Source organism: Orbicella franksi, chromosome 14 (genome assembly GCF_964199315.1).
Source record: "Orbicella franksi chromosome 14, jaOrbFran1.1, whole genome shotgun sequence".
In the NCBI taxonomy this organism is placed as follows: domain Eukaryota; kingdom Metazoa; phylum Cnidaria; class Anthozoa; order Scleractinia; family Merulinidae; genus Orbicella; species Orbicella franksi.
Window position 1 is genome coordinate 19,796,545 of NC_138158.1, and position 25,846 is coordinate 19,822,390.

Here is a 25,846-nt window from a genome sequence, read left to right on the forward strand (position 1 = left end):
AATTATCTAACGTGACTAATAGTTAGACAAAGTCACAAACAAATCTAAATGAAAGCGTTTTTTTTAGAAAAATTCAAAAACACTCTCAAAAAGCAGACGAGTGGGAGATGGGAACTGGGAACTAATAAGGCGGTCAGTTGCTAAAAATGGCGGACAACACGAATATTTGTGTACAAAATGCGCGCCATTGTTTTGCTGGTTTGATCTTTCCTGGCGAACCGCAACAGTTCTTTCAGAAAGGAATATGAAGCGTAGATCAAATATATTATGTTACTGAAACTCGACGTACTTGCGTCGACCACAATCAAAAGGAAGAAGCCGTGGCCAACTTTCGCGTGGCTTGGAAAGGTAAGCTTAGAAAATGCCGATCGGTATTGAATTCTTGATAAATTCGATAGCGTGGCTGCCATCAAACAACAGGAACCATAGCCTTATTTCATTCTTGGTGATCATGTTGCTAGAGTTGAGTGAGCCAGAGAAAAACATAGGTTGATCAACTTACGGTAGTCCAAACATGCAAATATTGTAACATTTGTAACTACTTAGGTTTGTCAGTAGATTTAAATAGTTTCTTAGGATTGGTTTTGCTTTAAAATAAATCGAAGGGTTTTAGGATGCTTTTGTCGAGCAAAAAATTTTTAAATGTGCCCTTATATATACACAACAATTTTGTAATTTACATCCAAGTGCATGGTAGTGTGATATTAGTGTGATAATTTTTGTGTTAACAGTTGAAATTTTTATTAGGCTGTTGAGTGACTTGTCGTTGATTATTGTCACTTAAAATTTATATACAGTCAATCATCCAGGATCAGCATTTGATCTACCGGTATCCAGTGAATGTATTTTACATGAAGTCTGTCTGTGAAAACACAGTTTCAAAAAATGAAAACATAATCCTGTAGTAATACATTGGGTGACATGTCTGGCAAGTTTCATATTTCACTCAATATTGCGTGACAGGGTTGTCATTTGCATAACAATGTTGCAAAGTTGCCAGCAAATGATAATATCGGCCTGAATTGCTTGCCACTGGTCACCAAACTATAATCTCTATGGCTTTCATTTGAAGATAACAAGGCAGCCTTATTTATCTTTTATTAGTACAAATTTTAGTTGTCACATCATATAAAATTTTCTGAAGTAATTGAATGTACAGAATAATGGTGTTGTTTTGTCTTTAACATGAATGAAACCATAGTGTGTTTTAAGACTGAATTTTACTAATTATCAAACATAGGTCAGCAGAAGTCGAAAAACTGATTTTTTTTTTTTCTTTTTTTGTCCATTAAGCTTGAAGCGCTTTTTAAAGTGCTTAAAAATCAAGAAAAGTGATTTCCGCCTGATGGTTGCCATGTCTGAATAGTAGATAGGGACAAAGTGAATCAATAGAGCATGGGAATTTTCTGCTGAATTGATTTTGATTAGCACTTTGTAGCAAAACCTTTTGCATTTCTAAACTGGACTCATGGTCAAAAAACAAAAGGTTAATATGTTGTTGTCATTGTTTTGTTTTATTTCACATTCTAGGATGTTGGAGATCTATTTTTGTTTGACTCTCACCGTCTCAGTCAACTTTACTTGCCATCAGGAAAAACAAAGAAAAAAATTCCTCTGCTGCAAAGTTATCTAGAAGAAGTGCAAGCGTTTGGCATCTCACCAAGTGGTAAGGAATCCCCTATTCCCCTTCCCCTAAATTTTTTTAAAATTCTACGTTGTCTTGATTCCTGTGGTTGACTGACAACTGACTGACTGAGTGTCTGGGTCACTGACTGTCATGACTGACTGACTGCATTATCCTCTCACTGAATGTCTCTCTTGTTTTACAGGTTTGTTTGTTGCTGGTGCATTGAACTCTGGGAGAGTTTTCATCTGGAACAAAAGTTCAGCAACAGTTAAATTAACAGCTGTATTGGATAAGATAAGAAATGTCCAGCCTGGAACAAGTAAGTCATCTTGATTCTTGGATGTTAACTGTATTTCAGCTTTTCAACAATAAAACTAAATTTTTAGCCTGTTGTTAGGAGACAGACATGAGACATCTCTATTCACGTGCTTGGCTCTTTCCAAACTCAAGAGACAAGTCAGAGTGATTTACTCAGATCAAGTGCTGTTTTAGTAACTAGTCAGAGATCTATGTCATATCTTTGATTTGGTTGTTACTTGCATGCAAAATTTCAGGATTAAGCAACTGCCAGTCCAACGCCTTACACAGATTACATCAGAGCCATAACATCAGTAAACGTTTGCATTTGTTGACTTTCAAAACTCAGACCACTTGAGACTCAGTTAATTAGATAGTGTTTCAGGGATGTAGCCTAGGGCTGGCTGCCAGCTAATTACACCAGTTGAAAGAGAAGTTAAATCCAGTTGAAATATCACATGAAAAGAAAGCCTTGGTTTACTATGGAGTTGTAAATCCAGGGAATTTATGAGCCGGCTTAGTGTTTTCTTTGCTTCATCCCAAGTAGTTATTTTACCTTAAGTCATTAATTAAAATTATTCAAGCTGGCCAGCAATTCAGTAACAGTCAGAAAAAAAGACAAAAACAAAGTCTTTTTTTTCTTTTGTAATTGTTTTTTAATAATTTGTGATTGCATATTTTTCGTCTATCTTCTAGAACACAACAACCCACTGCTATATATTTCAGATTGTGGCAAAAAAGTGTTGCTATTGTCAGGGTTTCGTCAGGTGTTTCTTTGGGAAACACAAGAAAGCAACGAAGCCTTAAACACCACCAGTGGTATGTGCTGCATATATTGTAAGAAAAACATTGCGTCATACTGTCTAATTATTTAAAAATTCTAATTGGTCCATTTTTTCAGTAGGTTTCTTTATATTTCTTTGCATGTGACCAGCAGTTGGTGATTCTTTGAAGGGCACTTGGCATCAGATTCAGTGTGGAAATTACGTTTTACCAGATGAAAGAAACAAAGAGACAGCAATTGATGGAGTGTTCTTTACTGACACAGTAAGCCTCAAATAATGCACATTTTATTCTTAGAGCAACCATTTCCTAGAGATTGAAGAAAATAACATTAAAATTATAACGTTATAATTGTAATGTTTTAATTAGTTATTAAACTTACTAATGAGAGGACCTGAAGTCTAGTAACCTGCCAACACCATGTCCCCTCCCCCCTCCCCTAGGGGTTTCATTTACATTTTTAGCAGGAGGGCAACACTTTTTTAAATGACCTTTTTTGTAAGAAAAACTTTCTTCTACATGGTCAAACCAGGCAGGCAAAATCATCCCCACAGCTACTCAATTTGCCTGTTGCCTGGCCCTTAATGAAATCCCTTCCAACCCTTCCCATGAAATTGAAGCATGCAGTATTTTTGTTGAATGTTTAGGGGGCAAGGGAGGGGGGGGGGGTTGAAATGCAACAATTCCAAAGTATCCAAAGTACAATCATTAAGTAAGTAAGTAAGTTTAAGTAATTACTATTTAAGATCCTTTATTTAAACACAATAACAGTAGGAGCATCACATGCTTGAGAGGTCGTGTGTAACTGGCAGAAGCATAGTCTGATATTTAAACGACCACAAAATTATAATTAAAAATGATGAAGAATTGTTGGGTGATAGTTTGATATGTTACAGTTTCACTACAATGTTCCTGCTCACAGTGTTGCCCAGTTTCAACGTTACAGTGATTGCAAACACTCAGGAACTGGAGAAATGATGGCAGAGGCATAGTCTGATCTTTCAATAACCACAAAATTATACTATCTGAAGAAGTTAATCAGTTCTAACTGCTCACTTTGGATTTTTTTTAAGGTTTGTGGTACTTCTTGTTCTCTCTCCTGGGTTTTCAACAAAGTTGACAGAATTCATGTCACGACACTTCACTTATTATGGCCCGAAAAGAACTACAACTTCCAAGAAGGTGGCTCCAAGTCCCAAATTGAGGAAGGTAAAGACTTGATGTGTACAAAGCCTTCTTTACTTTCTGTACCCTGTTGTCAACATGCATGTATGTCTCTCATATAAATCAGGTGCAAAGGCTGTAATGGAAGAACATTGATTCTGGGTCAACTGATACAGCCCTTGCTAGTAACAGGTGACCTGTACATGTACAGAAAAGAACTGTCTAGTACTTAGTGACAGGGCTTGAAATAGTGCCATCTGGTCATCTGGGGCAAGTTACTTTTCATTCTCACTTGCCCAATGGGCAAGACCCAGGCAATGTCGTCTGCCAATTTAATCAAGAAAGTAAACAAAGACTTACCCAGAGAAAGCACAATTTGAGAGCTGCTTGTTCAAAAGGCAAGCTGGAAATCAAGGTATGTTGAAGCCTTGTGTATGTTGTAGTTTAAAATGATTTCAGGTCAAAATGATTTCAAACTTGTTCAATTTGTATTTTTCTTTGTTTTAGGATTATGGTAATAAATGTGGAACAAAGGAGAATACAATTGAAACTGGTTTAAAATCATTTTGACCTGAAATTCATTTTAACCTGCCACATGTGTATGACACAACTTTATGATTTGAAAAAGAGCAGTAGAGATGTTATCCCTTCGGATCATGTTTACTAAAGGCATCCGTGGTCGAGTGTCACTCAATGCCCTCGATCAACATCTCGATTCACACCCAATCAGTATCTCGATCGACACTTGGTCAATACTAGACTGACACCTGATTGAAATCTTGATCAGTACTCAATGGGCACCCAGTCAACACTCTGTCGACCCTCAATGAAAACTTGGCCTAGTGCTGACCGAGTCATGTATCAATCAGCACTCGATGGTGTACACCTGTATCTGCAAAAATTAGTTGACTCTCGACCAACTGCCAACCAAGATGTCAATCAAGTGTTGACCGAGTATTGATTGAGATGTTAATTGAGTGGCGATCAAGATGTCCATCAAGATGTCAATCAAGTATCAATCAAGGGCATCGATCAACACTTGACTGGGGATGCCTTTAATGCACATGATCCATCCAGTCCAATGCCAAAAACTAAAACTCTTGGACCAGCAATAATTAAAAGACATAGTTCAGTTTCTGATTGGCTGATTTTAGTTATTGTCCTCTCATGTAATATCTTAACCTGAGTGTGTGTCACTGTGAACTTTACTGTAGGTCTTGATTCATCTTTCTCTCCAACATGGCACACGTTTAAATACTCTTTGTACAACCTGACACCTGCTGAAAGAGTTATCAAGACAAGAAAGGCATACATTGCTAGGATATCACCAGATGGACAAGTCTTGGTGTTAGCAATGAACCAGAAGCTTGCGGCACACAACAGAGTTATGTTTTACTCACTGTCACAGACGGCTGTAGCAGTGATTGCGGACTTGAAGGGTTGTGGAGCCAAACTGAATGTCAATGGACACGCTCCTGCTGGAAAGTTAGTTTACAATCTTAAACTGATTCTTGTTCTTTGTCAGATTATTTTGCACAGCACATGGGCATTGGGCCATCTGGGAAAATTGTGATTATTAGCAATCTGATAATCTCCAGGAAAGCATGCTGAATGAAAATTTCTTAACTAAAGATGGATCTTTTTTAAAGGATAGCAAGGTTGTGATCTAAGAAAACTTACAAACCCAATGGTTCCTGACCATGCAATCCTGGGTGACCAGCACATAAGCTTATACGAAAAAAGTAAGTTTTTCCAGTCACCCAAAGGCAAAAATTAGTTACCTGTGGCACCCAGGCGCTTCTAGCGTACAGCCCCGGATAGGTTGAAGTTAGGCCCACTTCTGCCATTGTCTCGAGTCCAGTCTCGCTCCTTTAGAAGCAGCTCTCACTCCTTTCCTGAACAACAGCTGGTAATCAAACCTTCTATGTAGGCTGAAGTAATGAAAATGCTGGAAAGGTACTGTGTCTAAATTCAGCAGTCAGGCCAAAAGGCCCACATAGCTGAAGCTTGTTCTAGTTTCTTTGCCGTGAAATGACAAGGAATTTTAAAGAGTACTGCTGAGTATTGACTCTTGAATGGAATGCTTTAGTACATAATAAGTTACCCACTGCTACTTTGTCCAGTTGCCCTTAATAGCACTACTTATTAATTTTACTTGTTCCTCTTCATCCCCTGTGGGACATAAGGCAAGTACAATCCCATTCCATTTATTCCCATTTTGTGCAACATGTAGTGCATCACCTCCGAGGCCATCAAAGAAGAGGAGACCTTTCTGTTAGAAGAAATTGATGCTCGGACACGAGCCAATGCCGATGATGACATAGTGCCTCACCTCAATGAGTTTTACCTCACTGAGCTCAGCCATGACAATTCAGCACCAGTTGGTTTGTGGCCAACCAGGTTTCCTTTACAGATTGACAGTAACCATTTATTAAACTCCTGGGTGGAAAAAGGCACTGTGAAAATAAACTGCCCTATTCAAATACTCTAGACTGTGATGCCTGAATCCAGACCACTTGATTTTGTGTCTAATGCACTAACTCCTGAGTCACTGCAGCTGCCAACAGTGATGCCAAACTTAGGATTACATATAATATTATTATTAAATCTCTGACCCCTACATCCATTTCAATCTTCAGATCCTGGTGGATTTCCGACATGGCTTGGACCAGAGATAGTCTTCTGGTGTTGTGCATCACTCGGCGTGGCTCTGTGGCTATTTTAACCAAGCTTGGTGAACCGTTGGAGATTTGCACAGAAGGTTGTTCTTTACACACTGGTCCTGCACTGTTCCTGCCACTCCATCCCAAGATAACATTTCAGTGAGTACCTACAGTCAGGACAAACCTGCCAAAAATGTACCAGTTTTGAGCAGTTTTTGGCCCTTTTTTAAACCCAAGACACAAAATGTTTCTATTAAGAAGACCATTGGCAAAAAAATTTAGGAAACAATGGAATTTATTAATAGGAAACAAGGGAGAAAATTTTTAAGAGATCAAGGAAACATGCTACCCACAACCCACCCCCTGTGAGGCCCTTGCTGAAGCTTTGCATTATTTCGTGGTTTGCTTGTTACATACAAGAAGCGTCTGTTTAACCACAATCTTGTGAGTAAAAAGGTTTATGTTTTTTTTCTTTGCAGGAGCTCCACAAATGCCTTCCATTCAGACTCATCAGAATCATGCGCATCAGAAAAGGACCCCCTCTCCCAGAGGTTCTCTGTGGCCGTGCATCCTCACCTGCCAGTCATTCTGAGCTCTGATGGTTACCTAGTAACAGTAATGCAGCTACCGCCTGTCGCCAGTTACCATGGTATCATGACAGGCTTCATGAGAGACATCACGAGGTGTGCACTGCATTTTAAAAGCGATTTTATTTGACTCTGAGGATGACTTTCTCCCAGTTTGTGAGAACGTTAGCCACATACAACAGTCCTTTTCAGGGTTATCTTCACCTCAACAATCAAACCAGACATGCCAAACTTATAATATTCCTGAGGAAATTGTCAGTTTTAGCAAACTAGAGCGGTTTTCAACTGAGTATCGAAAGTAATCAGGCAATTACTTTGGTTTTGGTTTTGGTTTTGGGTTTACTACAGGTCAAGATTGGTTGAGTAGTCTAATTGGTAAGTAATTGGTTTTGGTTTTGGTTTTGCGACACTCAATTGAAAACCGCTCTATCCAGATGTAAAACTAATCACCACCTATATTCTGTGGGGTTGGGGATTGGGGGGTGCGTAAATGTGCAGACTGAACCCCTCAGTGTTAACATGTAATAGACTGGCATTTGGCGCGGCACAAAAATACCTCCAAAATTATTACTGTAATTATTTTTTTCAGATTAGTCCCGGATGTGGATGTAGAGATTCAATCTGGGAACTTGTCTCGAGTGTCCTCTGTCAGCAGAATTAACATCATGCAGTCGGAAGCTAACGTGTCACGCGGCGTGACTTCCACAGAGTTCTTGTCAGACGCTCCAAGTGAAAACAACTCCACAGGGTCATCTGTTGTTCCAGGTCAGTAAATAGAAAGCTCTACATTAGAACCGAGTTAGAATTTTAATATATCAAAAATGGCCTATTGTTTATGTGTTTCTACGCTACACGATTGGCTTGAAAATCTCACGCCACTTTTTCATCCAGTCAGAGGTAAAACCAAAACCAATCGTGACTCACTCGCATACATTTTCCCGCGCTTTGCGTCAGCCACACTTATTTAGTTCGAGTTTTGATTGGTTCATTGTGATTGGCCAGCGTGATTACTTTGGTTTTGGTTTTACGACACTCAGTTAAAAACCGCTTTATGTAAATTCTAGTACGACTAGCATTGAACCAAAGTCATTCTGGCGAAAGAAATGCGGTGCAGTTGTAGCTTTTGTCATTTTACTGAGAAAGTGGTATAACGCTGACAACAAGAATTCGAAACAAATTTTTGTAAGTTTAAGCTCAAACCTTTACGGCATAGCATCCTCGGTCAAGGTAACCACATCGATTATTTTGTTCACAAGGAGAAGAACGTTTTATGGATTCATCCTTCATCACCCTGCGAGCAGAGCCTCTCTTATCTCTTTTTGCTTTATCTTCTCGGTACAATGCATATGTACCGTAAGAAGGGGCTCTGCTTGCAGGGTGATCCTTCATTAGACTTTGCTGGAAAGTTGCGGTTAAATTTGGCGTTCGCTTTTAAAATGTCTAATAACCGTAAACAGGTAGCGTTTCATCCTTTTTAAAGGACTTAAAGGGATTGTCTATGTCTTTACACAAGGCAACGTTTCATGTGCTTGTATCACAACAAAATCATCTGGAGACAATTGGCACCACATTTTGCAGTGTTGTGCACTCTGATGTACAACTCTTTGAAAACGTCCTGATATACCGCCAAATTCTCACAACCAAAATTGAAAGAAACATATGGCAGTCAGTTGGGAGAGTTAACTTTTCATTTTTTGGTTTTTGTTTAGGTTACGGCCTGGCAAGTGGAGATCAAGGCATGAGTTTCTTTGGACTGAATGACCCGGAACTCGAGAGCTCCCTTCACGAGTACGAACCTGGGAGCCTGGACGCCATTTCTCACGCCCAGAACCTTTCCATCGTGGCTTTGGCTCTGGGAACCGCGTGTGGTGTGAACTGGAAACAAGACGTTGGTCCTGCTATGGACCTCACTGTAAACGTGGTGAAAAAATTCTTTCAGTTCCTTCTTGGAAGTGCTGAGAGCATTCCACAGTTACACAGTTCAGCAAGAGGTTTTTCTTCATCCGTTGGCGATTTATCAACAAGGCGAAGTTCTAGTCCAGTTGTCGACTTGCAACTTTCCAGGGCTTTAGCATATTTTCGAATGGTGTTAGAAGTTTTCCAGTGGGACTCTACTCACAGAAACGCATTCGCTTGGGCGTTTCATCTCACGCATGGTATCGTAAGAGAAGTTCTGCTCCTAAGAGATACCAGCGCTGTCTACAAAATTGTCGGCAGTATACGAGTACTAAAACTAGCAGAACGAGTCCTTGGTCTTGTCTACTCGTCAAGCAGTGAAAAACTGTCACATCTACCCGGCCATGAACCTCCTTCACAACAGAGACAGGATCAACAAGAATGTACCACGAAAGAGAGAGAAGAGAATTTCGAAGGAGCTACTGTTGTCAATAGCCCTTCAGTTAAAGCTAGAGGTTCGCTAGACAGTGACACAAGTAGTTTAAATCTGCACGCGCAACAGTTATCTTTGTGTCAAACGCATCTCGGTGGATCATGGCTTTTGTTGTATAATTTCACCTCAGAGTGTTGTAAGAAGATGCAAAGACGACGAAGTTCTTTGTTCTCGGCTCAAGACGGAGAAAGTAAAGGAACAGTTGAGAAGAAAATGGTTGAATTACTTTGTGAAATTCAAGAGAAATTACAGATGCTTGGTGTGAAGATTCCAAGTAATACAGTTGCAAAACGGGAGAATGTCGAGGGTGAGTTTTAGGTGTAAAGGGCATTTTCTTTTTCCAGAGGGCTGAAAATGAGTCTTTTCACATTTGTTTCTAGACTACGAGTTGTTCCTCTTTCGCTTTGTCTGTCGAGCGTGACCGCGGTTTTCTTTCGCGTCTTCACGACGGGCAAAGCGAAAGAGGGACTACTCGTAGTCTAACTTTTTACGGGCCAAGGAATCCACTTTTCTGCATGTTTTACAGACAGTATATGTTAGTTAGCCCAAGACCTGCGTTTTATTTCATCCTGAATCGTCAGAGCAATGCACAGCACTTTGCTCTCACGAAGGGGTAACCCTCGAAACGTCAGCTAGCCAGCAATGCAGGCGTATTTTGGCGAGCGAGCGCAATTTAATTAATCTTGGATTCAACCTCACAAGAAGCTTGGGGAAAGATGAAAAGACGTCATAGGGAGTAGGAGTGAGGCTAAAAGAGGAGTTTTCCTAAGACAATTAGATGGCGGCGAATCTACTCGATCGCGAGCTGAAACCCATAACTCGTGGGCACAAGGAAAGCGCCTGCACTGCCGGCTAAACGTCAGCTACAAATACTCTTTAAGTCGGTTAATTTACCATTATTAATTTCAAGTTGATAAATAGCTAAGTTTTTCACTTGCCTGCCCACGCAGCCCAACAGTTTTTTTAGAAACTAATGCCTTTGTTCAATCTGTCTTTTTACTGTCTGCTGTTTCGTTTTTACAACGTAGGGAAAACACAAAATTTCATGTAATTATCATAAGCATTAAGGAGAATTTTTATTTCTAATGCGCTGAGTCAAGCTAATGGTGCTTGAAGTAATTATTATATCAAACACGAAGAGCGTATTTGGCCGCATTTCCAATCACCAAGAAGAGAGTTGAAAATACGACGCGTGGCGAAGTATTTTTGACGAATTTCGACGAGGTGTTTGGAAATGAGGTCAAGTACTGTCTTGAGTGTTTGATATATCTCCTCAATCGAAACTAAAACTAAGGAGAAAACGGAGAATTAAAATCGTAAAAAACTATGCTAATGAAGATCAGATATCCAAGCACCGTCACGGTCATGATTTCCTTTGTTTAAACTTGATGAGTGTATACTAAACTTGAAAAGCCCTGTTGAAAGTCTTTTTCTTCCTTTGGTTCCTGTCGTTATGTTATGCCTAAAAAATATTTAACCTTATTGCTTATTGATCTTGTAAAATTTTGTCTTTCCAGGCGTCAGCGCCTACTTGGAAGGCAGCTTCCACAACCTACCGCCTGACGGATCCCAAGACTCTTTGTTCGCCAGAAGACGATCTAGTCTACAGGAGACTGGGGTCCAAGGGCAAATTCCCGTACCGTCGAGGAGATACGGGTCGCCATCTCGGGACAACATGGGAAGTCAACAATCCCAACATTCCCCAGGGGAGCTGTCTATTATGGGAAGCCCGAACAGTCATGTAACCGAACAGGACTCCAAAACCCTTTTGTCGATTCTTTATATGCAGCTTCAGCAGTACGACCTCAGATCTGCCTTGGATCTCGTTTACTCATTGATCGAGCCGGCGTTTTCGTGTGAACAATTTCAAAGCAATACCAACTTTTCACTACTTCCATATACCCAAGGTTCTTTTCAAGCGCATAGCCATCACACAAATTCAAATCATCGCATGGATATCTTGCTTCAGAACTACCCCATCGCTAGGGTCACGGATAACAGAGGTCTCAAAGTGGTGCAGACTCTTGCCAGGTTCATGTCGGCGTATTTTTCTAACCTTTCCCTTTATGTGTACCCTCCATATCAACCTACTGCTCTTCCGCCATTTCACGAAAAGGCTCGAAAGAACATTGGTGCCAGGCTTGAGGAGGGTCCTCAAGCAGTGGAACATATTGGACTCGATAGGGCCAAGGTGTCTCAAGCTGTCCGGGACCAGGGTCTTTATGAGCTCTGGAGTGCCAACAACACATTAGAATTACTGCTTGTATCTGGGCTGGTCTCGGAAGGGGCGTGGTTAGCTAGGAACTTGGGGGATTGGAAAAACGCCATGTTGCTTTCTTTCGCAAGTGATGCGCTGAGCTCTAGATTTTCACAAACCGCTTCAGATCCACAGATTCAGCTGGCGTTCCCAGCACCACTAGAAGACATTAAACTTCAAGCAATAGCTATGTCAAGACTTGACCCTTCCTTCAAGCAAACCACCTCTTCAGGAGAAGAACAACCAGACAGTTCTGCTGAAGACAAGTCAGCTGCTCATTCCACAACAGCACGGAAGAGCCAAAGGTCCAAACAAAGTGCTGTGGACTTTGGGATTGAAGTGGATGACAAGATTGTGAAAGAGGTGTCCAGGATCCTGGAGGCTGGAGTAGTGGCTGGTCTTGACTTAGCGCCGTCGATTTTAACTGGTTTAGTAAGCCAGTTAAAGCAAGTGACGTCGTTGTTCGAGTGGATAGTTCCAGAGGAGTTCTACTTGCCTTACCCTCCGTCATTCTGCCCACAACCAATGAATCTGAGGAAGGTAATTACTTTCGTTATTCCGTTAAGGTCCCAGGTTTCTGTTAAATGTTCAGGGGGGGTGGGTCCTCGAGGGGGAAGGTTTTTTTTTTAAATTTAAACAATAGTTTTGACCCGGCGTTTGTTCTAAGAGCACAAACTGCTCATCGAGTGAGCTTATGCCTAAGGGGATTAGCCACGAAAGGGGGGGCGGAGAGGGGGTGTTGAGGACACACATAGAACACATATGGGGCTGGGAGCTAGGTCGTTAAACAAAATTATAAGTTTTCAGAAAAAGAATGGCACGTCCCAACTCATTTATCACCTTTCGAAAAAACATTTTATGATTCCTTTAGTATTGGTACAAAGTGTGTTTAATAAATCTCTTTGAACTGAATTATCACATCAGCAAAATGAACTACGTTTCTGTTGTAAAGGATATACGTTAAAATATTATTTGTTAATTTAAGGTTAAACGTTTCTTTTTTTCTGTTTAGGAGATAGTATCGCCTGCTGCCGAGAAAGAGGAGAAACTCCGTAATGAAGTTGCCAGCATTGTTCAGAAAATCTTTCTTTTGCTGAATGCTTCTAACTGCCTGGTACCCTGTGTGAGGTGGTACACAGAACAGCTTATCGTCACTACAGAGAGCTGGTACAATGTGAGCAGAACAGATTCAGAGTTTCCTTTGCCTTCTTCATTGGCTGGGTACGCTAATCGAGGATTCAGCTTCCATGAGAGAAGAGCTGGTAGAGGAAGTCACGTGTCACCCAAAGGAAAAGGTAACTTGCCGAGTCCTTTGTTTTGATTGGTCAATTCGGAATTGTTGAGTCAATAGAGTGGTAAATGCTCCTTCAAGAAGATTTGAGATTTTTACTGTGCTTAGAACATTAAAGGAGTTCGGTCACGGTATTTTGAGGTTTTTTTTGGCAGCGTACAGAATTACCTTTAAATTGAAGGAAACCTGAAAATAGCAGTTTGTTAAGATGGAAAAACACCAAAGAGATAATAATAAACAAAAAAGGAACAAGGTACAAACGACGAACTTGACAAATTGAGGCTAAACTTCTCAGGAAAACGTAGAACAATAACCAGGGCCAGGGTTCGAATAACTAGACCCTTCAGCTACGTTTCGTCTAGTTTGATGGTGCAGTAAGGTATAATTAGTTTGAAATTATTGTATTTCAGGCAAAAAAAGTTCTGGCCATCAAGAAGATAAAGTTGATGAAAAGCTGTCATCTTCGATTGGGAGTGTCCTGTGCAGTTTTCGTGAATTCTGTTCGATCATGTGGTTATTGCATGCACGCGATAAGATGAGTAAATCATCCAGGAAATACAGACAGCTGCGGAGCCAATCAACGGGCAGTGAGGAGGTATGTACACGTTAATAGTAATTTCGTGTAGTGCTGATTATTAGGCTCTACAATGTAAAACCCCTAGTGTGTGACTATTCAAATGAAAGCTATTGAGCAGTACTTTCATGTGGTACTGTTTATTACGCTGTACAAGTTGGTTCCAATCTTTAAGTCTGTGGATGAAACCCTAGTGTGTGACATTCAAATGAAAGCTATTGGGCAGCACTTTCATGTGGTACTGTTTATTATGCTGTACACGGTTATTCTATCTTTCTGTAGATATAACCCTAATGTGGGACCATTCAATTGAAAACTGATAAGCAGTTCTTTCATGTGGTTCTGTTTATTAGGGCTAAACAAGGTGACTCGGATTCTCTAGGGGTGCTTACCATTTACAAAAACCATCCGGTTGGAAATTTCAGGCATAAACATTAAACAATTAAATTGAACATTGCGGGAGAGGGAATCGCTATAAAGTATATCCACATCAGCTAGAGAGACTAAAAAGAGCAGAAAAATAGCATCAACCCAAATCACAGCCCATATTTTCTGAAGCCTCCCAAACGGAATGGCGCGAACCATTTGATTTTCCAACTGGAATTTTCGGTTTTCCCATGTAAATGGTAAATATATTTTGTAACGTTTCGCTAATTACACTGGAGTATGTTCACTATGTATGGTTCGTGTTAACCGTAGAAGTATTTTAGGCGTGAATCCCTAAGGGGCTAGTAGGCTATTTAAGAATTTGTAAGTTATGCAAGAGCCACTCGAAGGCATCTCTTTCAACTTTGCTTTTTAATTTTCTGTTTATTCACTGCTGTATTTTCTTTATGATGATGTAACGCTCGCTGTATCCTGCATCAATAAACGAGATGCCCGCCCCTGATGCTGTGTTTGTGTTTATTAAGATTAGTTACAAAATATTTTATAATCGTTTCAGGGTGATTAGAGTATAAGTACCCTAGGTCTGTGTTTGATACCGCTCTGTTTTTTTTTTTTGTTTTTTGTTTTATTTCAACTCTGCGAATTGTTTCCCATTTTCATACGCCCAACACGTCAGAAAGAGATTTCGTGTGAATCTGGAGAAAGAGATAAGAGCATCTATCTGTGTGTTCGCTTGTAGGCTAATGTATTCACTTTTTTCGCTAGGAGGCCTCAACAATCCACTCCATCTGTTGGGAGACCCTCCTGTGGACCACAAGACTGAGTCCTTTCAGTTCATTGCTTGGAGCCACAGACAAGATCAATGACACCTTACTAACGCTGTTATCCGAATTGCCACCCAGCTATGCAACAGCAGAACTGACCGCTCAGTTCTTTAACGACCCTGACGTGGTACAAACAACGAGTGGACGAGCTAAGTTCAAGAGGCTCATGGCTCAATTCCGAGGCGTTAGTTTGCGAGAAGATAGCGAGTTAAATGAAGACCAGGCAGATGAACCACTCTCAGTGTATTATCGCAAGAAGTGCATGGATTGGGAAGAGGAGCTTATGGATAGAGAAAAACTCTTTGGCAGAGTTTGCGAGCAGTTTTTCGAGGTGGACGATGCGTCTGAGAAGGCTACAGCTGATGATGAAGGTGTTGTAGCAAGACATGGAGATCAGGCTGTAGCAGTGGGAACAGCTCTGTTTGAGACACAGCCGTCGTATTTCCAGTTTTTAGACACGTTCTTCATGATCACTGTCTCCAAAACTGTGCTGACACAACACAACAAAGCTCCTTATCCTGTACCGTTACTCTCTTCGTACAGCAAGCATCTCTTAGCTTCAGACACAAAGTCTCTGGCCGCGCTACAACAGAAAGCTCACAGCGATACTGCAGCTAAGCCCATCAAGGGTCCTTCCAGCCTTTTCAGGAGCCAGAGCTTCACAGATGTGCGATCGTCCAGGTCTAAACCGGAGCTCCCTCCTTCGAGTTTGGGCTCAGAGGCGGAGATAAAGAGGAGCAGTAGCCTCAATGATGTCGCAGGATTAGACTCCCTTCCTGGGATAAGGACCCTTGGAAGTTTGATGCTTGAATTACTTCCGAGTCTCACTTGGCTCAGTAGATGGTCCTTAGAGGGTTCGTCATTGCCTTCAAGTAATTTTGATGTTAGTATTCCTGGTGCAAACGAGTCGCATCCAGTAATGCGCGTTCATGTAGCTCTTCCACTACTGATCAACGGTCTGTGGTTGCTCCCGAATGTCTACTGGCCTTGGGTATCAGAGACAGAAGTTCTGGTTGATATCAAGGTCATCCGACCGAAGATTTCTCCACAAAAGAAGATCTCTGATGTCGCAACAGAGCGTCCTTCCGTTTTGAAAGATGCCACGACGCCTCCAAAAGGTTTGCGAAAAGTCTTGAGCGATTCCAACATTCAAAGGTCTGCAAACAGAGCAACGAAACGAAATAGCATAGCGGGTGAAGATCAAAGGTTACAAGACAGCCATCATCACCAATCAACTCCAGATATACTTCGAAAATCTCAAGGTGACGCGAGGAGTCTGGCAGGTGAGACAACAGAACCAACCAGGTCTGTACCAACAAAGGCTCACGAAGAGGAACGGCCGTTCGCAAGACCATTACGTAAGGATCTACGAGTCACTCAGCGTCTGGATCGTATTCCCAAATCAAACAGTGAACCAAATATCCCGAACATCGTAGTACAGAGTCCTACAACGGACGAGGAAAAGGACTTCAGTGGTGCGTTAAAAAAGCGACATTTTCTGCAAGACAATGGGAGACCTGTTGTTGTTCCTGGCAGCCAAACAACATATTACTCTGATACAGGTACAAATGTAATTATAAGGTCTCGTTACTGACACATACTAGAGCATGACCGAGCTTTAAAGGAGCTATGTCACGGTATTTTGAGTTATTTTGGCCACGTACAAAATTACCTTTAAATTGAAGGAAACCTGAAAATAGTATTCTACTGAGATAGACAAACACCAAAGAGATTATAATAAACCATAAAGGAACAAGGATGGTTAAGGATGGAGAAGATTGAGTTGGATTACAAACGACGAACTTGAAAAGTGTAGGCTAAACTTTTCAAGGTGCGCAAACCGTGGCATAGCTCCTTTAAGGTCGGCGCGCACTCCTGAAGAGTGGGCATGTTGTAGCGACAGTTTTCCTTGTGTGTCATGTCCATTTTTGCGAAAAATGACTGCTACGGGGACAACATTTTGTCCACGAAAGATGTTGCGTGAAATTCGGCTGTTTTGGATTCGTGCGTCATGAAACAGGGACAAATTGAACTCATTTTTCGATGTCGCATTGTGTGTACTGCTCCTGCAAACTGACCTCGCTGCAATATAGAAATGAATCAATATCCACTTTGTGCGCATCAGCGTGCATACTGTCCATGCAAGGTGCGTCCCATGGGTACACACGAAGAGGCTTGTCCCTGCTTCACGACCCCACAACGTGGTGTATGCCGAACTTTATTTTCAGGGTCATTGCTATTTATCTACTGCCAATGTTCTTCTTTCTCGCTATAGAGTTAAGATCCTCGGTCAAAACAATTGTAACTTCTACTCCCGCAAAAACGAAACGCTCACGGAAAGGCAAAAAGAAAGAACGTAAAAAGGAGGTAATCTCAGGTGAAGAGAAAGAACAGGCAGAGAAAAGATCTGAAGAAGATGCACCTAACTGGGAGAAACAACCCTTTCAAGGTAATACGTTCGATATAATCCATCAAACACGAAAGACCATGTTTGAGCAAATTTCCCACCCAAGAGAGTTGGAAATACAACGCGTAGCGGAGTATTTTTTACGAACTCCGAGGTCTTTGGAAATGCGGTTAAACACTGTCGTGAGCGTTTGATATATCTTCTCAATCGAAACTAAAACAAAGGAGAAAACGGAGAAATAAAATCGAAGACCTATTCTGGAGCAAGAGAAGAATTTAAAGAGCGCTTGAAAAAATAGTAGATACAGTGCCTAATATGCCCATAAGAAACTTGGTTGTTCTTGATATACTCAACTTGTCACAGTTGGTTCACAAATTTCACCTTAACTAAATTTCGTCCTCGAATTTTGTCTCGCATTTTAGTCATTTCTACAAGAGCCCTTTATTTCGTCAAATACTCGTGATTAAAAAACTCAGACTCGCTTTTTAATCCTTCGTGTTATCACAGACCAAATTGGAGTCCTGTGTACTCTTGTCTATCCGCGTCTCTCTCGTTAGCAAAACTATGAATCGCGATACGTTCCGCGCGGCATTTTGCGTGTAACCCTACAGCAGAAGATAAACAAACTATTTAGTGTGCTAAACCTACGTTATTTTCTAAATTATGTTAACAGAATTCGAGAAGACCACTAACAAGACATCATTTGCAGCACAACTCCCTGCAGGCCCAACACAACCCATAAGAAGGACGTCTCCATCACGCCAAGCGAAAAAGAAAAAGAAATCTTCAGTAGCACAACAAGAGCAAGAGGATATTGGTACAGTGGCCAGTCACGATTCAAAGCAGAGGAACACAGTGGAACCTGCAGAGTGGAGTCAGTCTTCAGCCACAGAAGCGCTAGTGTCTCAAGGACAAATGGAGTTACTTCTTGTCGTAAGGTGAGGTTACTGTTTTGATCAAAACTACATCAGAAATCATTAATCTGGTTGCAGATTCGTCGTTATTGAAAATGGCAAATAGGGCTTCTGCTTAGTGGTGGTTCGATCTCGTTTGTCATTCGTATGACTACATACCAAATTGGTCTCCTCTCAGTCCTGCTCCAAAAGACAAACGACTAAAAAGCGAAGCGGCGAGGCAAATATCCTTCACTATTCACCGACACAAAGATAAATAATGGTTTTACTGTTTACCACAAAAGCTGAATAACAAGCGGACCAAAATAATTACCTCACTTTCGACAATAAACCGACAAACGGTCGGACACTTCTCTTCGGCTGCTTGGGGGTGAATAGTACTTTGATAATCACCTCCGAGTTAGCCAATGAGAACGCGTGGAAAACAGTATTCACTTGTGGTGGTGTATAGTGCGATAGAGTATTGTTGATGAAAATTAGCGACGGCGAACTCTCACTGCGGACAAAGGCACTGACCTGTTGAGTCAGTAGACATGGATATCGTAGGCAAAGGGTATGAACGGACTTTACACATATACATTGCATTACTCTTGCAGACCAGGCGATGGTAGTCAGGCATCCACCACGCAGACAGGCATTCCTCTTGTCCGAATACCAACGCTTGTGGACAGTCAGAGCTCGGGGTTTATCCCATCTAGCGACAAAAGAAAACAAACGACCCGTGCGGAAACAGCCTCACAAACTGATCCTCACAGGGTAACGTCAGCTGCCTCGCAGACACTGCAGCATTCTGGGATTCCATCTGACCAAGGTCATGTGACTCATCGATCTGATCAAATGACTAACACCCGTGGTGACGGGAACGTTGATGAGAGAACGGCCTGGGTTCAAACGGAACCCAGCATGGAACCAAAGCTAGACGTTCCTCGTCCTTTCTTTCCTTTATTGCAACACCAACAAGCTTCCTTACTTCAACAGCAAGATCCTTACACTGTTGGCAATCCACCACCTCCAACAACACAATATCAAAATCAAAGGAGAGTTCTGCCCTTGCTTCATATTCCAGTTGTCGACGCGTCAACTAAACTTGACTTGAGCAAGATGAAGCTTCTTCAAGTCCCCAAGCGAAGCGAAGACTCCCCGTTGTTACATCTTCCCGAATCAAACCCGACACCGCAACCGGCAGTCCCGGATTTGAGTAAAATAAAGTTCTTACAAATCCAACCCAAGAAAGAAATTTGGCAAAACGCTGCCGGACCAAAAGGGCCTGCTACCGTGCCAGTGCCGGCGTTACTGCGCATGACCGGAACTCCGGCTCGCCCAAATGGAGTCGCCTTGAGTAAAATGAAACTTTACGAGAATCCGCCGACAGTTCGTGAAGCATGGCCGCTCCTAGAAACTCCAAGACAAGCAGAGGCCCCAAGGCTTATTCCTTTGGAGAAAATACTAGCTTTTGAGAGAGGACTGAGGGACAAGCTGGCACCTTTTAGTGAGCCTGCGCGCTACCCCCATGAGAAAGAGAACATACGACCCTCCGGGGAAAATAAAATGAAGTTAGTGAAGGCACATGCTGAACCTCAGGAGAATTTGGTAGAGGAAGACAAGAGAAACACAGCTTCCAGGTAAGCCAATCAGAATGACAAAATAGAGAACGTTTGTAGACTAGCCACAAAACACCACGACCCGGTTTTTCAAACACTGACCAAAACTGACTTGACTGGGAGATAGAAAGCATTATACTCGTTGAAACTACAGGTATTGTGTTGGAGTTTTTGTCATCCATGTTTGACATTGCTTTGTAGCAAGGTTGCGTTTAGCAGGGTACGGTTGCTAGGCCCCCTCCTTTATCCTGACTTGTTACCGGCTAACTGCTCCCTAGGGAAACAAATAGTTGGGGTTTACGCTAAAAAATAGTGGTGGAGAGGCTTTTCTTTCATTTAAAAGAGATTTATTGTTTTGTTTAAATTCATTATTGACCAAACAATCCTATAAAGCAACTATCTTTAGGGTGAGAAGAAAGAGGGGTACGCAAGGCCCAAGAATAAAGGGGACGATATAACAAAAACGATTTTATGAGGGGGATGGGGGTCTCGAGTAATTATGATTTGGGGAGGATAAATTTGGGTGTTATTTTTGTTCTCTTAGAAATATCTTATAGCCTTATTGTAGGCCTTCTTTCCATTTACTGTCCAGAAAACTACACCAAGTAGATGATTATTCCTAATCGCTTTCCTTACCCATTTTCAGGCAAAGAAGAAGGCAGGCTTTGGAAAAGCAGGCTCGACCTCGCTCTACGTCACCCTTGTTCAAGAGCAGGCGAGGACGGGCACCTTCTCGCAGCAAATCTTCACAGGGAAAGATCATTACTGTACAACCTGCAAAGAAAGCGAGAAAAACTGAGAAAGTTTTGCCCGTAAAACAACAGAAGGAGAAAGGTCCAATTCCTAAGAAAACCATACATACCAAGCAGCGTACGCAACAGAAAGAGGTTTCAAAGAAAGGTTTGAAGAAAAGCGTTACGTTGAGCGAAAGTGAATTAGAACTTTCGGAAATTTCCGATCAAGCTTCTGATGGTTCCGAAGAAGAGAAATATTTTCGTGTTGAGCGAAGTCCAGAGCCGATTGCTGTGCCTGATCGTGGCACTAAAGGGCCTGGGGCGATGAAAAGACGCAAAGATAGGGAGGAAGAATTGAACTCCGGGGAATTTGAGGAGATTATGCCGGGGCCGCCTTCCATGCGGTATATCAAGGAAAGAATCGGACGGAAACTACATGAAGTCGACCAGCAAGTGGCCGCGTATCGCAGGGGAAGTCCCGATTGGAGAACTTCTGTAGATGGCATACGAAAGCCTTCGGAAACCCGCCGAGAGCAGAGTACCGTGGGAATTCAAGTTGACGAAGGGAAACAACCATCGCAAGTAAAATCCGTGGGATTTTTTCAGTCGTGTTTGGTGGACCGTATCGGAGATAATGTTTTGAAAGTTAATTCCAGTTCTCAAACTGACCAGGTTTCTGCGCGGCCAGCTCCAGTGAGAAGAGACCTGGTAACGTCGGGCGTTCAAACGGAGAAAGAATCTTTTGATTCTGATCACGTGACGTCTCACGCGCCAGTTCTGCCACCGGACATTTTCCTTAACCTTCAAATGCCCAAACGTGATCAAGACACGCAGGTTGGTGTTGATATGATAGAGATCTCCGAAGGGCTCCCCCCTGAAGCTGCTGTGGATTATGACCAAGCTACTACTGATCGCCCTGTTTCTATCCGAGGGAAGCAACTTGGAGTCAATGTAGGAAGTGAGCGTGACGGTGCCCCTCCTGGTGCACCGAAAATTCCTGAAACGACCCGGGGGAGGCAGTTTCTAAGTGTGGCTGATATAGATCATGAACAGTGGTTAGAGGTTCAAAGTACACCTATGACTCCTGCAGATGGAGTGGATGAAGAAAAACGAGAAACCGAAAGGACGGAGAGCGTTGATGCAGAAACAGCGCTTACATCAAGGACAGGTAGAAACCGTTTGTATTTTGGTTTATCTCTCTCCACAAACCCAGACTAAATTAATCGTCTTCACAGTCGTTTGGTTCATCCGTAAATCGCGCAACTCTCCAACTTTGAAAATGGCTGCGACGAAAACTAGGCTACAGTGGTCGCGTAAAGAAACAAGTCAATTGAGTACATTTGCTATACAGTGGAATTTCGATTTCTCAAACCCTCGTATTTTCGAACCTTCCGGTAACTCGAACCAAAAGTCCCTTCTCTCCCCTCAATCAAACACTGTAATTTTACCCCAGATTTCTCGAGCTACCCGATTTTCAAACTAATTTTCATTTCCCTTAGAGGTTCGAAAAATCGGGACTCCAGTATAACAAACACAAGAGGGCACATTTTCTCACATTTCTAGACACTGGGAAGAGGGTTGAAAATACGACATGAAGCGGGGTATTTTTGATAAAATTCGAGGTGTTTCGAAATGTGATGAAACAGTCCTCGTGCGTTTCGTATAGTTCTCAATCGAAACTAAAATTACGGAGTAAACGGAAAAATTGATCTCTTTTCCCTCAAGCATCAGAAGATAGCCAAAACTACGAGCCAGAGATGCAACAAGAGAGAGCCAAACAAGAATACGAGAGACATCTGGAAGGACCTGATAGAGTCACAGTAGACATGATGGACTCCATGGACGTCCCTATACAAAGGTAAACGATACGCCAGCAGTACAAAAGTGCGAACTTTGTTAGAACCACAGCACAGTATACTGTAAAGTATATTAAACGGTACCACATGGAAGTACTGCTTAATAGCGTTCATTTCAATGGTCACACACTAAGGTTTCATCTACAGACTTAACAGTTAAAACCGCCTTGTACAGCATAATAAACGGTATCAGGTGAAAGTACTGCTCAATAGCTTTCATTTGAATGGTCACACACTAAGGTTTTATCCACAGAATTAAAAGTTAGAACCACCTTGAACAGCATAATAAACAGTACCACATGAAAGTACTGCTCAATAGCTTTCATTTGAATGGTCACACACTAGGGTTTTATCCACGGACTTAAAAGTTAGAACCACCTTGAACAGCATAATAAACAATTAGAAGTAACTTCGATTCTTTTCCAGGCTTTACCCGCTTCTCTTCCCGACAGCTCCCCAGTCCAGTGCACGAGCTGTATCAACACAATTCCTGAATGAGAGAATGAAAGAAATGAGTGAAAGGATTGAAGCCATGGATCAAATCACGCACAATATGGACAGAGAGTTCAAAAGTTCTCGCGTGGTAAGCTTATCAAACAATCCCAGGGCTGTGGGGCTTTAGTGTTTCAAGTCAATATAAACCCTGCCTGTTTGATCTATTTTTATATTCCAGCTTCTATCTGCTATTCAGAGTATTGACGAAGTGTTAAACCCCTCATCAAGAGCTTCGTCCTCAAGGGGATCCGCAGAGTCCCGTCGGGGAATGCCTCGGAGATGGGGGGACCCCGCGCCATGGAGAAGAGGGGGGAAAACTTCGGCTGAAAGGCAAGCGGCCACGAGGCTGCCGAAAACAGAAGGTATACTCTATATCGAATTGCTGAAGACATACGCTTGCTAGATAACGTTATGATTTTTTTTTAATTTTTATTACTAACAGACGTAGAAGACAGTATTGATGTTGATGTGGATCGCGCAGAAAAAGACGAGGCAATCGCCGCAACTGATGTTGAAGAGAACAAAGAAGGTGAACCTGATAATGAAGACATCGAAGAACAGATTGACGGCGAAAAAGATAAACATGACGGAGACAGAAGCTTCGAACAGAACCAGGAGGACGAAGAAGTGAAAGTCGCCTCAAGCGAGGGGGAAGAAAAATATTCTGATCAAGAACAGCCTCATAAACGGAAGCAGGATTCTTCAGAAACTGAAGTGAAAACATCCGCTGACAAGGAAAAGGCGCCCTCGTTCACACAAGATCGTGAAAGGTAAATGCTTTTCTAGTGAGGTAAACCTTTGCAGGTAACCCTGACAATCCACTAGTATCCATGTTCATTTTAATTCTCGGTTACTACGGTCGCTGTGATTGGTCAATTTAGCGGGCTAGGTTCTACTGTACGTCCCGCTAAAATTTGAAGCTGTTTTCGTCGCGTAATTGATCGTTTTGCTTTTGACGTACGTCAGTCATTTGAAGACGTTCCGCGTGACTTGAACCGTCCGACACATGGGAGAGATATTCGTATTTCTTACTAACTTCGTTTTCTCGGTCTCTACTGTAAGACACGGATCCTAATTTTTTATCCCCTTCGATTCATGGCTCACGCGCTTTGTGCTTCGGTCATAAGTCGAAGGGGGAAAATCTCCGTCTGTAACTTACAGTACGGACCTAGAGCTCGGTTAGTAAGCGGTCTAAACTTCTGGTTGGAGAGAAGCACTGAAACGTAAGTGTCTACCCCTAGTAACACAATATGAAGACATTGATATGACACTCATACATTTGTTTGTGTTTTTCCTTATCGTTAGGTGTGAAAAACCTCAAGCTTCTCAATTGGAATCTTTAACATTATCGCAAGACAAGCTGAAAGAAATATTTCAAGACAAAGAAGTGCGAAGAACTCGGTAGGTTGGTTGGTTGATAACTCGATTCTTCCATGACTAAACTCTCTTTAGGCAGGGAACAAATGCCACTATAAAACCTACTATTTATTTTTGAAGTGCAGTAGCTTGTGAGAAGTTGTAATGGTAGTCCAAGGTCTTAATATTAAGGGGATACTCGAAGCGTTGAAATTGTGCGGCTTATCAGGTCAGATAATTACCCTAACATGTGTAGAAATGACCACATCTCACATAGGTACTTTGCACGCGTTGCGTATCTATGATTACTAATAAGTCCATTGTTTCCCTGCGTGCAGCAGGGACCCCAGCCCTGAAGCCCGGCAGTACTTAAAAGAGTGGATGAACAAGAAACGTTCAGAAAGGCAAGCAGAATGGAGAGGCCAACAGGAAGAAATGCGAGCACAGGAACACCAACCCTTCATGTCTCCCACACAGGTAGTTACGAACCTCCTCTGTTATTTAACAAATAATTAAAGGTTGTCTTTCAAAATCGCAGGAGATTTCTCTTGTGATATACCGAAAAACCGACTCGGCTAAAAACAGTCAAAGTACAGAAGAAATGTAAGGGAGAATTATGAATCGTCATTTATTTTAACTACCTCTGCTAAGGTATGTAAGATTTAACCCTGACAAAATATGGACCTAAACAGTTTCTAACCTCATAAACTGTACGAAGAGTTTTTAAGTGAAAAATTGTAAAGTCCTTCTTAGCTTTTAAAAGAGTTTAACCCGTGTGTTAGGGCGTTAGGTTATTAGGGTATTAGGTTAATAGGCCATTAGGGTATTAGGGTATTGGGGTATTCATGTATTGGGATATAAAAGTATAAAAAAAATTCCCGAATACCCCAATAACCCAAACACCCCAAACCCTAATAACCCTATTCCCTAATACCCTAATAACCCAACACCCCGGGGCCGGGTTTTTCGAAAGCCAGTTAACGCTAACCCAGGTTTAAAAGTTAACCGAAATATTAATTTCTCTTGTATAAAAATGTTTTTTACTACTTAGGCTTTGTGTAGTTTGAGCTTAATCAAGCTTAAAACTGAAAGACAAATATTATAAACAGAAAACCTCACCGATAAGTTACATAACTGAAATCAAAATTCTTGGTAATCCTTGGTAATCCTTAGTTCTTGGGCCCCTTCTATTTCTATTATGTATAAATAATCTTCCTAATTGCGTCCAGCATTCTCAACCAAGGATGTACGCCGATGATACTAGTGTTACGTTTGCTGGTAGTGATGTTGATGAAATGAATAATTGTATTAATCTTGATTTGGAGAGAATTCGTGTGTGACTTGCAGCCAACAAACTAACTTTAAATATGATAAAGTGAGAATTCCTACTGATTGGTTCTAAGCAAAGGTTGTAGTGGTGGGAAGGGTTGGGGAGGAAATCAAGCAAATTTGTCGCTTCATTAGTTGTGTGCTTCGAGTATGCCCATTTCTAGACTTCACTTCGTTTCTTTCTAACTACCGCTTATTTCCAGGGCTCCACAAATTTTAAAAAGATGAAGCTTATGGAAAAAGAGAGAAGCGTCAAACGCAGGTATGGGGTTAAATGACTATTTTGTGTAACGTACCTTTTGTGGCACAAT

At 41.7% G+C, this 25,846-nt stretch overlaps 1 protein-coding gene across 4 annotated transcripts in view; it reads left to right on the forward strand.

Annotated features, from left to right (window-relative positions):
- The first annotated feature begins 142 nt into the window (after window positions 1-142).
- The window catches only part of LOC145468950 (uncharacterized), a 29,077-nt gene continuing 3,373 nt past the window's right edge, over window positions 143-25,846 (forward strand). The window contains exons 1-26 of one of the 4 annotated variants that reach the window (XM_081452663.1): window positions 143-348; window positions 1,531-1,666; window positions 1,830-1,946; window positions 2,621-2,743; window positions 2,859-2,971; window positions 3,781-3,916; window positions 5,086-5,356; window positions 6,511-6,693; window positions 7,014-7,217; window positions 7,711-7,886; window positions 8,831-9,817; window positions 11,028-12,307; window positions 12,780-13,062; window positions 13,469-13,653; window positions 14,785-16,405; window positions 17,119-17,292; window positions 17,924-18,188; window positions 18,761-19,786; window positions 20,412-21,667; window positions 22,225-22,357; window positions 22,782-22,938; window positions 23,029-23,212; window positions 23,293-23,620; window positions 24,156-24,251; window positions 24,545-24,683; window positions 25,739-25,797. In XM_081452663.1, the coding sequence (XP_081308789.1) occupies window positions 268-348; window positions 1,531-1,666; window positions 1,830-1,946; window positions 2,621-2,743; window positions 2,859-2,971; window positions 3,781-3,916; window positions 5,086-5,356; window positions 6,511-6,693; window positions 7,014-7,217; window positions 7,711-7,886; window positions 8,831-9,817; window positions 11,028-12,307; window positions 12,780-13,062; window positions 13,469-13,653; window positions 14,785-16,405; window positions 17,119-17,292; window positions 17,924-18,188; window positions 18,761-19,786; window positions 20,412-21,667; window positions 22,225-22,357; window positions 22,782-22,938; window positions 23,029-23,212; window positions 23,293-23,620; window positions 24,156-24,251; window positions 24,545-24,683; window positions 25,739-25,797 (9,713 nt within the window). In that variant the 5' untranslated portion in view covers window positions 143-267. The remainder of the gene's footprint in view (window positions 349-1,530; window positions 1,667-1,829; window positions 1,947-2,620; window positions 2,744-2,858; window positions 2,972-3,780; window positions 3,917-5,085; window positions 5,357-6,510; window positions 6,694-7,013; window positions 7,218-7,710; window positions 7,887-8,830; window positions 9,818-11,027; window positions 12,308-12,779; window positions 13,063-13,468; window positions 13,654-14,784; window positions 16,406-17,118; window positions 17,293-17,923; window positions 18,189-18,760; window positions 19,787-20,411; window positions 21,668-22,224; window positions 22,358-22,781; window positions 22,939-23,028; window positions 23,213-23,292; window positions 23,621-24,155; window positions 24,252-24,544; window positions 24,684-25,738; window positions 25,798-25,846) is intronic. The other 3 variants (XM_081452665.1, XM_081452666.1, XM_081452664.1) reach the window with 3 other exon arrangements.